General features: G+C 41.1%; 1 protein-coding gene across 1 annotated transcript; it reads left to right on the forward strand.

The window, feature by feature from the left end:
* Positions 1–4137: 4137 nt before the first annotated feature.
* LOC133823819 (IAA-amino acid hydrolase ILR1-like 3) lies at positions 4138–6430 on the forward strand. Its single transcript, XM_062256668.1, has 5 exons — positions 4138–4587; positions 4947–5078; positions 5191–5505; positions 5591–5719; positions 5829–6430. Exons 1-5 carry the CDS (start codon positions 4240–4242, stop codon positions 6222–6224), a joined length of 1320 nt encoding a protein of 439 aa, XP_062112652.1. The 5' UTR covers positions 4138–4239; the 3' UTR covers positions 6225–6430.
* The last annotated feature ends 8460 nt before the right edge of the window (positions 6431–14890 follow it).

Genomic DNA, 14890 nt, shown 5'->3' on the forward strand with positions numbered 1-14890 from the left:
TATGAACCCAGTTACCCGAATAGTTTTTTCTCAGAAACAATGGAGGCATAATAAGAAAACTCGCGAAATTTATTCTAGATTGCATAAAAGAGAAGGTGGGTTCAAAACTTACTTGGATTACGGTTTGCAGAGGAATCAAGAAGATTGTTGCTCGAAGCTATTCGAAGGCGTCTCAGAACACAGAGGTTTTCTGGGTTTTTTCTTGAGAATTTTTTCTGAGTTCTTGAAGAGAAAGAAAGCTTCGGTAAAAAGTGAAAATTGGAAAGGTGATATATTTATGCTGATCATGGTGCTAGTGAAAAGTAATGATGGGAGTGGGATTTCGGTGTATGGGAAATCACAATAACCGTCGAAATATTTGTGGGAAACTGTAAAAGTCATGATTTCTTACTTTTTCGAAAAGGTGCTGACAAATGTGACAGGTCAGATGAATAGCTGGTCGAGTAAGTTTATTAAATGCTGGTCATAGTAAAATAAACTTGGGGGGCAAATGTTTACCCAAAAAAGATTCACTTGATGACGTGGCAAGATTAGTACGCACGTGAGATGCGCGTGAGTATTTAAGTAGTTATGTTCTGGTCGACCATCGACCAGAGGAGAATTCGTACAGCAGAGGGCATATTTCTCAGGCAACCAGGGCTGGTCGCAGTATTTCAAATATTTTCTAGAGATATTTGATCTTGCATTTATGTAAAAAGTGTAATGTCCATTTTTATTCAGATATGTTTGTATTAAATGTAATCAAGGCCCATCGCCCCAGAGGTAGATCCTTGAGCCTATAAATAAGACTCAAAGGGTTCATGAGAGGGGGCGGGAGAAACTAAGAGAGAAAATAATTGTTTTTACACAATTTTTCATATCTATTACTGAGCTTGTGAAACTTGGTAAACCCTTGTTTATTGATCGCAAGTTCTCATTACATTAATAAGAATACTAACTGGATGTAGGTCATTACCATCACTTAGGGCCAAACCACTATAAATCCTTGTGCCATTTATCTTCTTTACTTGAATTCATCTAAGTTTTGTCATTTTATCTGACTCTGTGTCGTTGACCAAATCAATGGTCAACAACGTGGTTCAGTAGTTAAAATCCACCTAGTCCACAAGTTACTATTATTACTGTTTCACTCACTATTTTGGCAGAGTTTCAGTATTACAGAATAATTCCCCCTTTCTTGTCCAACATTCCCAGTATTTATAGGGAAATTCCATGGACAGGTTTGGGTAACCACGTGAGTCAATCACGCATTTACATAATGCCTATATTCAATACAAATAATTTCCATTTATATGATGGGGATATGATTTGATAACAGAATAAATATGTTCCTGCTATCTCGGATAATAAATATGACAACATGGTCATAAATAAATGTATAAACATATCCCGAGTCTCTAGGGATCCCAGAATATGTATTATAGTTTAATCGTCACAAGATGGATATCTCCTCCAAAATCATGCTTTGACAGTTATCTGATTCAGAGCTCATGCTTAACAACCATCGTGTTCTTAGTTCGCGATAAACTCGGGACGACTAACACCATGTCTGATATTTATGAATCCCGAGCTGTCCACATAGATAATAAGCAGATATTCTACTTGGCTATTTTTCCGTGTATTTATCTGCCACCTATACCCAAGCTGAGTAAATGAACTCGTGCTAAAAATAGGATAAAGCACAACCAAATAGTAAAATTCAAATTTGGATATAAACTTCAGAATTGTTATGAAACTTATTTTTCATAAAGGTACAAAAATCTAGTTAATTTTTTATAAACGAATTGGTTTCTTATATAAGTAGATTTTTGTTTTAAGTACAACAATGCAATTGAACGGTACACTTTGTATTCTAAAATTTACTGAATTGTCTCCTTTTATGATTTGATTATACAGTTCTGCAATTTAAAGTAAGGAAACAGTAAAGTAATCAAAACAATAAATTTTGAATTTGGATTTAAACTTCAGAATTAGATTTCATACTATGCGTTCATCGGGTTTCTCAGTAATTTAATGAAATTAAAATTTTGATCTTATTGTCAATTAGATTGATCATCAATGAGTTTATACCCCAGATTCCTATTTTACTACATAGCTTTAATTTTAAAAATACATGCTTTGTAGTTTATTGGATTAATGTTGCTATGACCTGAATTTTTGTAGTTCCACTTACTCGCCAGAATAAATGGATTTTATCGCCTGAATCTATGGTGTCCAAATTTGTGGCAACCTTTTGTGTTACTATAATTTGGTATTTGTTTGAATTAATAGAATTGATAGCCTGATTAATTTAGATTTTTTTCTTGAATGTTTGGTTTTTATCAAGAATGTTCTTTGGTTCTAGTGGAATTTCTTAACGATTGCTTGTACATTTGGGGATGATTTTGGTAGCTTTCCAATTTCAGACGGGAATTTTGAAGGTAATCCATGTTTGAGATTTTTTTTTTGGATTGGATCATGGTTTTCGTTTTCAATTTTCGGTATGAACAGTTTTGAATTCGGTATTAGGTTGCTGATGTGTCACGACATAATTATAAATTAAGTTTTTGACATTAAATCTGTAATTAATTATAATATTACCTATATTGTTAAAAATATCCCAAAGATGTAATATAATAGAAAGAAATGAAGAAAGGTGCCCGCTCAACCGATTAGGACAGCAAAGCACTAACAAACGCAAGGAGAACATGATTGTTCATCCGACTAGAATAATTCTCATGATACATGAATTCACTTTAATACTTTTCAACAAAAGTATATTAATAAACCTACTGAATTACAAATCAGCCTGGATATAATTCAACCATGAATTATTTTTATTTAGGCTTACTAGGATTTTTTTTCCCTTGAACTATTACCAATCCAAATTGTACCCTCGGATTTTTCAACCTGTTAAAAATTTCCCAAAATTATTCACGTTACTGAAATGTAGAACTTTCGTTCAATTTCACTACCAGAATGGTGATGTGGCAGTTTGAGCGCCGATGTAGTATTGTCATGCCATTGCCTCGTTTATAATTAAAGAATAAATATAATTTTTTCCCCAAGAACTATTACCATTATCAATCGTGCCACCCGAATTTTAAAAATTTTAAAATTAAACAATCTTTTAAATATTTAAAAAAGGGAAAAAAATCCCTTAAACTAAAAATCAATTAAAATTAAAAAAAATTTGATGATGACAAAAAATTGGCATAGGAGTTGGGCATGTGTCTTAGTGAGCATGAAGTTGGCTGGGTGGCAACATCATTGACACCTATGTTTTCCTTCTATATCTCTCCATTTCCCTACCCACCTCATATCTCTTCTCTTCTCTCTCTCTCTCTCTCATTTTTCAAGTGACCTATGGGATCTGAATGGTGCAATAGTGTGAGAAAGAATAGAAAATATGGATTTTTTCGTTATGTTGTTAATATTATATTAAATGTGTATGAATTTGAGATATTAAAATTTTGATTTGTATATATTGTGATAATTTTTTTTTGTTGAGTTTTTGCTGTGATAAATTGACGAGTGTTGTTGAGATTTGTTTGGTTAGTGCAAAAGTGTGGGAAAGTGAAAGAAAGTAAGAAAAGTGAAAGAAAATTTTAATATAGTTTTACTTTTTTTAACTATTTGATTTTTTAATTTTGAATGATTTAATTTAATTTAAATAAATTTTTAGTTAAATATATATATATATTTTTTCAATTTAATATTCAAAATATTATTTAAATTTAAAAAAATTTGAATTCAAAGTACATGGTTTGGTAATGGTAATAGTTCGCGTGTAAAATTATATTCATTATTTAAATTAAATAGATGATAATGTCATATCAACAAACAAAGAATCACGTCAGTATGTCGTTAGCCAGATAAAATTTGACAGAAGTCCCACTTATTTATATATATATAAAAGTAAAAGTCTATTTAGTATTTTTTCTTATACATTTAAAATTCTTTCCAAACTATTTACTTAAAATGGACTTCACTCAAATTTTATATAATATAGAAATAATTGAAAAGGAATAAAAAAATGTCGGAACATTGATGTGATTACCAGTTTTTTAATTAATGCATTAAAGTTAACTAAATTATACAATATAGGCAACCCCATAGTAGTCACCACATTTCCTCAAGATATTCTAAATCAAGGGTTGTGATGAAGAAGTACACCCTAAGAAATATTGTGTTTCACCAAGATGGCAAATATTGATATTGAAATTCTGTGGCAACGTTTTCTTTTCTGGGTGCAGTATTATGGGCTCGGTTGTTTTGTGGTTTGTATTCTCAACGCTGACTTGTCATGTATGGGGTTTGGAGACTTCAACTGGGTCGGAACTGAGTCAGGTGACTCGGGAGCTATTGGACTCGGCGAGGCAGCCCGAGTTTTTAGATTGGTTGAAAAAGATTCGGAGGAGCATCCACGAAAACCCGGAGCTAGCCTTTGAGGAGTCCGAGACGAGCCAACTCATTAGATCGGAGCTCGATTCTCTTGGGATTGGGTACACATGGCCGGTGGCCACCACCGGCGTGGTGGCTTCCATTGGGACAGGAGCTCAGCCCTGGTTCGGCCTAAGAGCCGACATGGATGCCCTTCCTATTCAGGTTTTTTTTCTTCCTTTTTTTTAGTAATGAGAATTAGATTGAGTGTGGAACTAGAAATGGGTCAGAGGGTCAAAGACCAAACTCTTCTTTTCATTTGGGGAAGGACTAATTTTCTCAATTCAAATTTTGATGAACAAACCATTTCATGGTTAATTATGAGTTACGATGAAAATCTTAAGTGTAGCTTTTATTTATTTTATTATTTAAGTAACTTTGCGATAATAAGAGTAGTCCCTAAATAAAAGCAAAGGAAACGGTGAACGCTTTTTACTTAGTTATACATTTTACTTGAGTGTAGTTATAGGTGCTGAAAGTCTATGTGTACTGTGGGTACTGTGGAACATTACCATTTGAAATAGGAATTGGTTGAGTGGGAGCATAAGAGCAAGAAGAATGGGAAAATGCATGCTTGTGGCCATGATGCTCATGTAACTATGCTGCTTGGAGCTGCCAAGTTACTTCAGCTACATCACAGAACCGATCAACTTAAGGTATACAATTAATGAAGCCTTTTTCTTTTATCAACACTACCACAGATGAAAAATATTATCTTATGTCATGTCATGTAATCTTCAATGCCTCTTGTTTTGTTTGAGTTTAAAGGGAACTGTGAAACTTGTTTTTCAACCTGCTGAAGAGGGTCCTGCCGGGGCTTATCATGTCTTAAAAGAGGGTGTTCTTGATGAGGTTCAAGCTATGTTTGGATTACATGTTGACCCAACATTGGCTACTGGTTCAATAGGTTCTAGGCCCGGTCCTTTCTTCTCTGGCTCTAGTCGATTTTCGGTAGTGATAGAAGGGAAAGGTGGACATGCTGCGATGCCTCATGCATCAAGAGATCCAATTCTTGCAGCATCGTCTGCTATCCTTGCCCTTCAACAGATTATCTCAAGAGAAACAAATCCTCTCGAGGCAGGGGTGAGCGTTTTGTCAATAGGCATAGCTAGTTGTAAACCATATTTAGAAGAACAAAATTTGTAATTATTTTGTTTGTACTCCTTAGGTGGTATCAGTGGCGTTCATCAATGGAGGCCAAGCAGAAAATATCATTCCGGAGACAGTAATATTTGGCGGCAGTTTTAGGAGCTTTACTTCAGAAGGTTTATCCTACCTTCAACAGAGAATCAAAGAGGTATATCTATCCATCTGTCTATCTAACCAAAAACAAATTTTGTCATGAATTAAGCATAAATCTTCAATGAGAATAAGATAGTGAGAAGTACTTCTGGTATATTGACCAGGTGGTAGAAATGCAAGCCTCAGTGCATAGGTGTACTGCCAAAGTAGATTTCATGCTAGACAAGAGAAGACCATATCCGGCCACTATTAACGACAACGCGATGTACGAACACGTAAAGAGGGTTGGCGAAGTTTTGCTTGGAGAACCTAAGGTGCGCCTTCTTCCAAAGTTTATGGCGGCCGAGGACTTCAGTTTCTATGCACAGAAGATGTCAGCTGCATTTTTCATGATTGGGGTTAGAAACGAAAGCTTTGGCTTGGATATTAAAGACTTACACTCTCCTTACTTTGTTGTTGATGAGGAAGTTCTCCCAGTTGGAGCAGCTCTCCATGCTGCTGTGGCTATTTCTTTCCTGGAGAATCACTCTGCTCGGATTCTCCTTACGCCCAGTTCTTAATGTATATGCCACCTATTTTGACAATTTTTTTTTTCATTAATAGGATTTAGATTCTGATGGGATAAACAACGTAAATCTAATGGATACGGCATTGGATTTTAACAAGAAAAGGGTATTTAGAAGAAAAGCCGAAACTCAATCTTGAGATTTACTTTTATTCAGCTGCTACTTATTTTTTTCGATGTAGTTTAAGAGTTCTTTTCTAATTTTCTAATAATCTAATTCAGGTGAGTCAAAATTTGAATAATCTTGGGTGATGTTTGGTTGGGGTAATAGAATGAAATGTAAAATAATTATTTTTCATTCTATTTTTTGTTTGGTTACATTTTAGAGTATTGGAATAGTCATTTCAATAAAATGGTTTTTCCTTCTTTTTGATAGAATGACTGTTGCATCAGAACATTTCAATGCAATATTGAAAAAAATTAATTTTTTTATCAATTGTTTTTGTTATATTAATTTTTATTTTATTCTTATTCTTTTTTTTCCATTCTCATTCATATTTATCTATTTTCATTCTTTCCTGTCAAACGCTGATTCACTTTCTAATTCCTAGTCAAAAGTTCAAAAGTAATTTTTTAATCATTAGGGGTTAAAATAATATTTTATTGCTTATTTGTTGTTTTCATGTGTATATTTAGATGAATAAATAATAATTTTTTCCCTAAACTTTTAATACTTCTATATTGTACCTCCTAAAATATATGGTCTATTAAAATTTCTTTATGATATGATTTGCATAAAATAATTAGCATTTTTATCCCCAAATCTTGACAACTACAGAATTGTACCTCTTTAATTATAAAAATTTTAAAATCTATTTTTCTAATTAATTCTTAAAAAATAAAAAAAATCAATAAAAGAGTAAAATTATTTAAAATACATTTTAAATACATTTAAGTTTAAAAAAAAATTCAAAAGAAAAACTAAATTATTACAAATAAAAAAACATATTCCCTTATTTTTTTAATATATTTTTTCAATTTCTTTTTATTCTTTCATTTTTTCCCAATGTTTTTAATTATTTAAGTTTTATATATTTCTCTTAAAACTAGTACACTTTAAATTTTTAATATTTTATATATATTCAATTTTTAAAATGAATTTAGGAGGCAAAAAATAAATAATAGAAAGTAATTAAAAAAATTAATAAAAAAGAATAAAGAAGATGGAAATATTTTTTTTTAACTGTAACAATTTAGTTTTTCTTTTAAAAAATATTTTTAAGCTTAAATATATTTAAAAGGAATTTTAAATAATTTTAGTGTTTTATTGAATTTTTTAAATAATTTTTCTTAAAATTTTTAAGAACTAATAAAAAAATAGACTTTTAAATTTTTATTATTAAAGGGGGTACAATTTGATAGTTGTCAAAGTTCGGGGGGCAAAAATGTTAGTTATTTTATGCAAATCATAACAAGTGGGACGATATAATAATATCAATAGTTCAGGCATAAATTTTAACCGACAATATATTTTAGGAAGCACAATTTGATAGTGTCAAAAATTTAGAGGACAAAAATATTATTTATTTTATTTAGATACCTTGTATTGACGCGGTTCTCCGCCAACAGGTAATTAAGAAAATAAGAGGAAGAGATTAGTGCTTAACTATGAACCGAAATAGATGAATGATCTTTTGAAAATGGGCTGGTGACACAATTACGTTTTTTAGGTGGTTCAAAGGTTAAAATCCTTCTACTCCACCAGTCAATATTATTGCTATATGCTTGGTATTCTTTTACAGGGTATTTCTTACACAATAGAATCCAACCCTTTTAACTCCGTGGGTCTCCATATTTATAGGAGAGGGCACCTGGGAGTTGGTAAGAAGGTCATCCCGTGACCTTCTTACCTATCATGTTAACTCTATGACCTTCATGATTAATTCCTAAAACCTGACACATGAAGTGTGGTCTAATCAATAGGTAAGGGGGATAATGGGCCGCACGACCCAACCCAATCGTGGGTGTCTGAATACGCACGTTCATGTTGCGTGTCCGAGAAGTCAGGGATATATCAGACACGCGATGTCTGATATATGCACGTTTACCTTGCGTGGTTGATTTTATAAAAGGTCATAGCCTCCAACTCTAGCTCGTACAACGAGCTGGATGCTTCCCTCGACCTGTGGCCTTCAGAGTCCAGACGCAGTCCTTAAGTAATCTTGGCGAACCTTTAGGTTACCTCGAGCTAAGGAGGTAGGATCTTACGATGGCAGCTCCGGTCTTGGGGGGGCAAGTGTACGCCCTGATTTTCGCACGGGCTGTTAGCGGGCTGAGATACGGCCTAATCATGTCTACCACGTGGACATCCCCAAGACCGGAGCTGCCATCGTAAGATCCTACCTCCTTAGCTCGAGGTAACCTAAAGGTTCACCAAGATTACTTAAGGACTGAGTCTGGACTCTGAAGGCCACAGGTCGAGGGAAGCATCCAGCTCGTTGTACGAGCTAGAGTTGGAGGCTATGACCTTTTATCAAGTCAACCACGCAAGGTAAACGTGCATATATCAGACATCACGTGTCTGATATATCCCTGACTTCTCGGACACGTAGGATGAACGTGCGTATTCAGACACCCACGACTGGCTTGGGCCGTGCGGCCCATTATCCCCCTTACCTATTGATTAGACCACACTTCATGTGTCAGGTTTTAGGAATTAATCATGAAGGTCACAGAGTTGACATGATAGGTAAGAAGGTCACGGGATGACCTTCTTACCAACTCCCAGGTGCCCTCTCCTATAAATATGGAGACCCTGGGAGTTGCAAAGGGTTGGATTCTATTGTGTAAGAAATACCCTGTAAAAGAATACAAACATATAGCAATAATATTGACTGGTGGAGTAGAAGGATTTTAACCTTTGAACCACCTAAAAAACGTAATTGTGTTACCAGCCCATTTTCAAAAGATCATTCATCTATTTCGGTTCATAGTTAAGCACTAATCCCTTCCTCTTATTTTCTTAATTACCTGTTGGCGAAGAACTGCGTCAACAGTTTGGTGCTTTCATTGAGAGCCAGTTAGATTGGTGCTATCGCAAACATCCAACTATGGTAACCACTCGATCCAGACAAGGTAACGAGACAGAACAGCATGATGGGCAGGAGGCTCATCATATCGCCATCCCCGGTGAACAAATTCCTGAGGTCCATCAGCGGCCGGGCAAACAGCCGGTGGGCCAAGATGACCCTGGAAGTTCGACGCCCCGGCCACCTAATCCAAACCCAAATTTTTACACTGCGGTAGAGATGGAAAACGCTCAGCTGAGGAGCCAACTAACGAAAGCTAATCTGCAGATTAAGGAGGTGTTGCCCCGACTACCCCCTCTTACAACCGACACTAACGTCGGAAAGAGGCAAGGTGAGACTCATAAGTCCCGCCTGGGTAATCGGTCCAGGCCTAGCTGCTCGGACAGACCTCCGACAGCCAACTCTATTCCCTCATCGCACCGTCGGAAGGCAAACTTCGAAGAAATGCCTAGAGCCGAACAACAGTATAGTCGTTCGATTCGAACTTCAACTCCCAGCTCCCAACCAGCCTCGAGCGCGCCCAGGAGAGCTCGAGGTAATTCCAGGAGGAGATCCGGGGAGGGCTCACAGCATTAACCCGTCCCCACCAGCCGTCATGCGCCTCGTCCAGATCGCCAGGCGCAGGACCCGCAAGTTGGCAGGGCCGAAAGGCCCCCACCTAACTTGATCCGCCCTGACGGAACCAGGATCGCATCTCCGGTCAGGCATCCTCTGTCTCCAATAAGATATCCATCTCCTCCTTGGCCCATCCGAGATATTCCAGCCTACAGAAGTAGCAGGAGAAACCCCTCGTCCGCAGGACCTTCCTGACACAGCAGGGCGCCGAGAGAGAGCCCGAATCCTCACCCCCAAAGGCGGACTCCGAGCTTCTCTAACAGGAGCTACTGGACCGGCAGTCGCCGGAGTGACCTTTCTGGCGGAGACCTGCGTCAACATTTAAGCTCGGCACAAAGTCCTCCAACCACCCAGGGGGGTGATCTTCAAGATCGCCTTAACTCTCATAAAGGAGAGCCAGTGGGAGGTGGCAGCCATGCTCGCTCAAGGGGAGACCTGTCCGAGGTGCGTAACGGCGGGAACGCCCAAAATAACCTATCTCAAGATAGGAGGGGAAATAACCCACCAAACGTACACGGTGGATCCGGAGCTGTTGACCAGCCCCGGAATAACCAAGGAAATCAGGACAAAACCCTTGAGCGCCTGGCTCAGATGGAGGAGCTAATGAGGAATCTCCTATTGGAGAAAGATAAAGATGAATATGATTCGGGGGACGAGCTGGAGCTCTTCGCCCCCTTATAGCAGCAACGACATACCCACCCGGTTTCCGTATGCCACACCTGTCCAAATTCAACGGAGATGGAGACCCGTCGGATCATCTGGGGATGTTCAACACCCTGATAATGGCCCACAACATTGGCCCTGAGCTGAGGTGTCTGATATTTCCCTCCACACTGACTGGATCAGCCAGGCAGTGGTTCAAGAAAAGTAAAAGACAATCAATCAGCTCCTGGAAAACTTTCTCGGTTGACTTCAAAAGGGCATTCCAAGCCTCCCAGGCTGCCCGCGTCAAGGCCGACTCTCTGGCTAACGTGAGGCAGCAACCCGAAGAGCCTCTGAAGGCTTACCTGAGCAGGTTCGCAAACGTCGCTGCTCGGGCCAGAGACGCGGATGACAGCTCCAAGCTCATGGCCTTGAGGACTGGAATCCTCGTTGGAGGGGGACTCTGGAAAGATATACAAATGAAGGGAGTTAGCTCAGTGAACGAGTTCCTGAATAGGGCCCAGGAATGGATCAACTTGGAGGAGGCCGAAGCCTCAGCTGCAGGGACCAGCCAAGTCCCTGAGCAGCCCGCTTGAGTGGGAACGGAGGTCGTGACAGCGACCCAGAACGTTACACAGAATAACCAGTTCGGTGGAGGCAAAAGAAAGGGGAACGGCGAGGGCAGCCAACACGACCCAAAGAAGAATAAGGTCGTAGACAAGTTTAAGCCCGTCTACGCGACTTATACAGAGCTCACCAACTCTAGGGAGAACATCTTCCTAGCTAACTCTACTCGCCTCCCCTAGAAGAGGCCGGAGCCATTGAAGCCCCAAAAGGGGAAGAGAGACACCTCCAAGTTTTGCCGTTTTCACAACGACGTTGGACACAATACCGATGATTGTAGGCATTTGAAAGATGAGATCGAGACTCTCATCAAAGCCGGCCCCTTGGCTCAGTATGCGCGGAACAGGGTTCCAGCAAGTTGACCTACTCCAGAGGTCCCGGTCAGTCAGCCCGGGTCTCGGATAGATCAAGACGTCCCTCCTCCCGTGATAGGAGGAGAGATATCCACGATCTCTGGAGTTCTGCATTTAGCTGGTGCAGGCAGGGGTGCCCAGAAGAGGTACGTAAACGAAATCAAGGCTCATAATGGAGTAGAGTTCATCCCGGAGCAGCGTCGTCCAAAGCAGCAGCGATTGGAGAGGCAACCGATCATTTTTACGAAAGAAGATGCAGGCCATGTCCAGTTCCCTCATAACGACCCTCTGGTCGTAGCAGTTCATCTCGCTAATCGGAAGGTTAGGAGGGTGCTGATCGATAATGGGAGCTCGGTAAACCTTCTATTTCAGTCCACATTGGAGAAGATGGGTCTGACTGTCGCCGAGTTGAAGGCGACCTCCATGATGTTGTATGGTTTTTCGGGAGAAGGATCAGCGGCTATAGGGACTATCGAGCTGGTGATCACCTTAGGAGAAGGACCTCGGACAGTCTCCAAACTCCTCGAGTTCGTGGTCATCGACTGCTCTGCTGCATACAATGCAATTTTGGGCCGACCCACACTCATAGCTTTTGAGGTCGTCACATCCGTTCGCCACCTCGCGATGAAATTCCCTACTTCCACGGGAGTATGCACGGTCCGTGGCGATCAGCTCGCTGCCAGGGAATTCTATAGCATTTCCATAAAGGGAAAATCGAAACCCGGGCAGCTAGTAATGGCCATCCAAGGTGGTGGAGAGGAATCTCAGGAACCCTTAGCTGATCTTGAGATTGAAAAACCTCAGAGCGTCGAAGGGGAAAATATCGTCATAAGCGAGGATATTGACCCCCGAATAGGCGAGGACAGGTTCGAGCTCCAGGCTATTGAGGAGCTCAAGGAAGTAAACATCGATCCACAGAACCCTTCACGGATGGTCAAGCTCGGGAAAAACCTCTGTAACAAGAGGAAAGCGGAGCTGATCAAATTTCTGCAGGATAACCTGGATGTGTTTGCATGGTCACACGAGGACATGGTGGGAATCAGCTCGAGTGTCATCATGCACACCCTTCATCTGGATAAAAGCGTTCTTGCAAAGTCCCAGAAGCAGAGGCGCCTAGGAACAACCCGGGCTGAAGCCTTAGAGGAAGAAGTAGCCCGGCTCAAGAAATGCGGCTTTATCTGAGAAGCCAAGTTTCCGATTTGGGTCGCCAACCCCGTGCTGGTCCCGAAGCCCAACGGGAAGTGGCGGACCTGCATCGACTTCTCCGACCTGAATAAAGCCTGCCCCAAAGATTGTTTTCCGTTGCCAAGGATCGACCAATTGGTGGATGCCACGGCGGGGCACGAGCTCATGTCCTTTATGGACGCGTACTCAGGCTACAATCAGATCGCCATGAATCCGGCGGACCAGGAGCACACCAGCTTGATGACCCCGACTAACGTTTATTGTTACAAGGTCATCCCATTCGAGATGAAGAACGCCAGCGCTACATACCAGAGGTTAGTGAATAGAATGTTCGCCAACCAGATCGGGAAGAGCATGGAAGTGTACGTTGATGACATGCTAGTCAAGTCAAAGACTTCCGATAACCATGTTTCCGACCTGGAAGAATGCTTCAAGATATTACGGGAGTATGGCATGAGACTTAATCCACAGAAGTGCACTTTTGGAGTCGCATCTGGAAAATTCCTGGGTTTCATCGTCAATACCCGAGGAATCGAGGCAAACCCCGACAAGATCAGGTCATTACTCGAGCTTCCCTCACCCAGGTCGTGCAAAGACGTCCAAGGCCTGACAGAAAGGGTGGGAGCCCTCAATCGGTTTATTTCAAAATCCACCGATAAGTGCCTGCCATTCTACACCCTGCTCTGAGGAAATAAGAAGTTCGAATGAACAGAAGAGTGCGAAAGTGCTTTCCTCGACCTGAAGGCACATCTAGCCGAGCCACCTGTATTATCCAAGCCAAAGGCAGGAGAGCCCCCTTTTCTCTACCTAGCTGTCACAGAGGATGCAGCTAGTGCCGTATTAATCCGAGAAGAAGACTGGATTTAGAAACCTGTCTATTACATCAGCAAGAGACTTCTCGGAGCTGAATCCCGATACCCTTTGATGGAAAAATTGGTGTTCTGCCTTATCACGGCCTCCCGAAAGCTCAGGCCGTACTTCCAGTCCCACTCAATACACGTCATGACCGATCAGCCTTTAAGGCATGTTTTGCAGAAACCTGAAGCATCGGGACGCCTGTTAAAGTGGGCCATCGAACTCAGTCAGTTCGAGATTTTGTACACCCCATGAACTGCTATAAAAAGTCAGGCCCTGGCCGATTTTGTGGCAGAGTGCACAGGATTCCGGGAGGACCCTGTAGAAGGCTCACCCCAGCTCACCTCGTCCCAGGCGTCGTGGAAGATCTTCGTGGATGGATCATCCAACGAGAATGGCTCCGGGGCTGGAATCATTTTGATATCCCCTGAGAGACATAGATTCCACTCGGCGCTGAGATTCGGATTCAAAGCCTCCAACAATGAGGCCGAATACGAAGCTTTACTGGTCGGGCTAAGGATAGCCCAGGAGCTGAAGGCGAGCTCCGTCCAGTGCTTCAGTGACTCCCAGCTCATGGTGAACCAGGTTCTGGGCGAATATTAAGCACGAGGACCCAAGATGGCTTCCTACCTAGCGAAGGTAAAAGTTGAGTTGTCCGCGTTTGGGCGAGGCTCAATCGAGTAGATACCTCGGGAGCAGAACGCTAACGCAGATGCTCTTGCCAAGCTCGCCACCTCCGGGGAGACGGAGGTGCTGGGGTTAGTTCCAATAGAGTTCTTGGAAAAACCAAGTATAGAAGAAGTCAGGATGGAGGTCAAGATGATCGACGCTAGGCCAACCTGGATAACCCCCATCCTTGAATATCTCACCAAGGGAAAGCTACCTGAAGGGTGTAATGATGCGCGACGGGTACTGTACCAGGCCCCAAGGTATACGATGATGGATGGGATACTGTACCGACGTGGGCACTCCCTACCTCTCCTACGATGTGTTCTTCCAGGCGAAGCAAAGGCCATCCTGCAGGAGGTGCATGAGGGTTTTTGCGGAGATCACACTGGGGGGCAAAGCTTGGCCCTAAAGGTCTTAAGACAAGGATATTACTGGCCCACTCTATCCAAGGACTCAATCTCGTATGTCAAGAAGTGTGAAAAGTGCCAGGGGTTCACCACAGTTGCCCGAGCTCCCCCAGTCAAGCTGAAGATGATCTCTTCCCCATGGTCGTTTGCGGTTTGGGGGATCGACTTGGTTGGTGCCCTCCCTACTGGAAAAGGTGGGGTCCGCTACGCCGTGGTGGCCATCGACTACTTTACGAAATGAGCTGAGGCAGAACCTTTAGCAACGATAACTTCCAAAAAAAT

Source organism: Humulus lupulus, chromosome 3 (assembly GCF_963169125.1).
Source record: "Humulus lupulus chromosome 3, drHumLupu1.1, whole genome shotgun sequence".
In the NCBI taxonomy this organism is placed as follows: domain Eukaryota; kingdom Viridiplantae; phylum Streptophyta; class Magnoliopsida; order Rosales; family Cannabaceae; genus Humulus; species Humulus lupulus.

What these genes read in the sequence shown, in the direction of transcription:
- LOC133823819 (XM_062256668.1), top strand. Translation starts at nt 4,240, where the DNA reads ATGGGCTCGGTTGTTTTGTGGTTTGTATTCTCAACGCTGACTTGTCAT. An exon ending in TGGATGCCCTTCCTATTCAG is followed by an intron (nt 4,588 to 4,946) that starts GTTTTTTTTCTT and finishes CATTTGAAATAG; the next exon opens with GAATTGGTTGAGTGGGAGCA. An exon ending in TTCAACAGAGAATCAAAGAG is followed by an intron (nt 5,720 to 5,828) that starts GTATATCTATCC and finishes TATATTGACCAG; the next exon opens with GTGGTAGAAATGCAAGCCTC.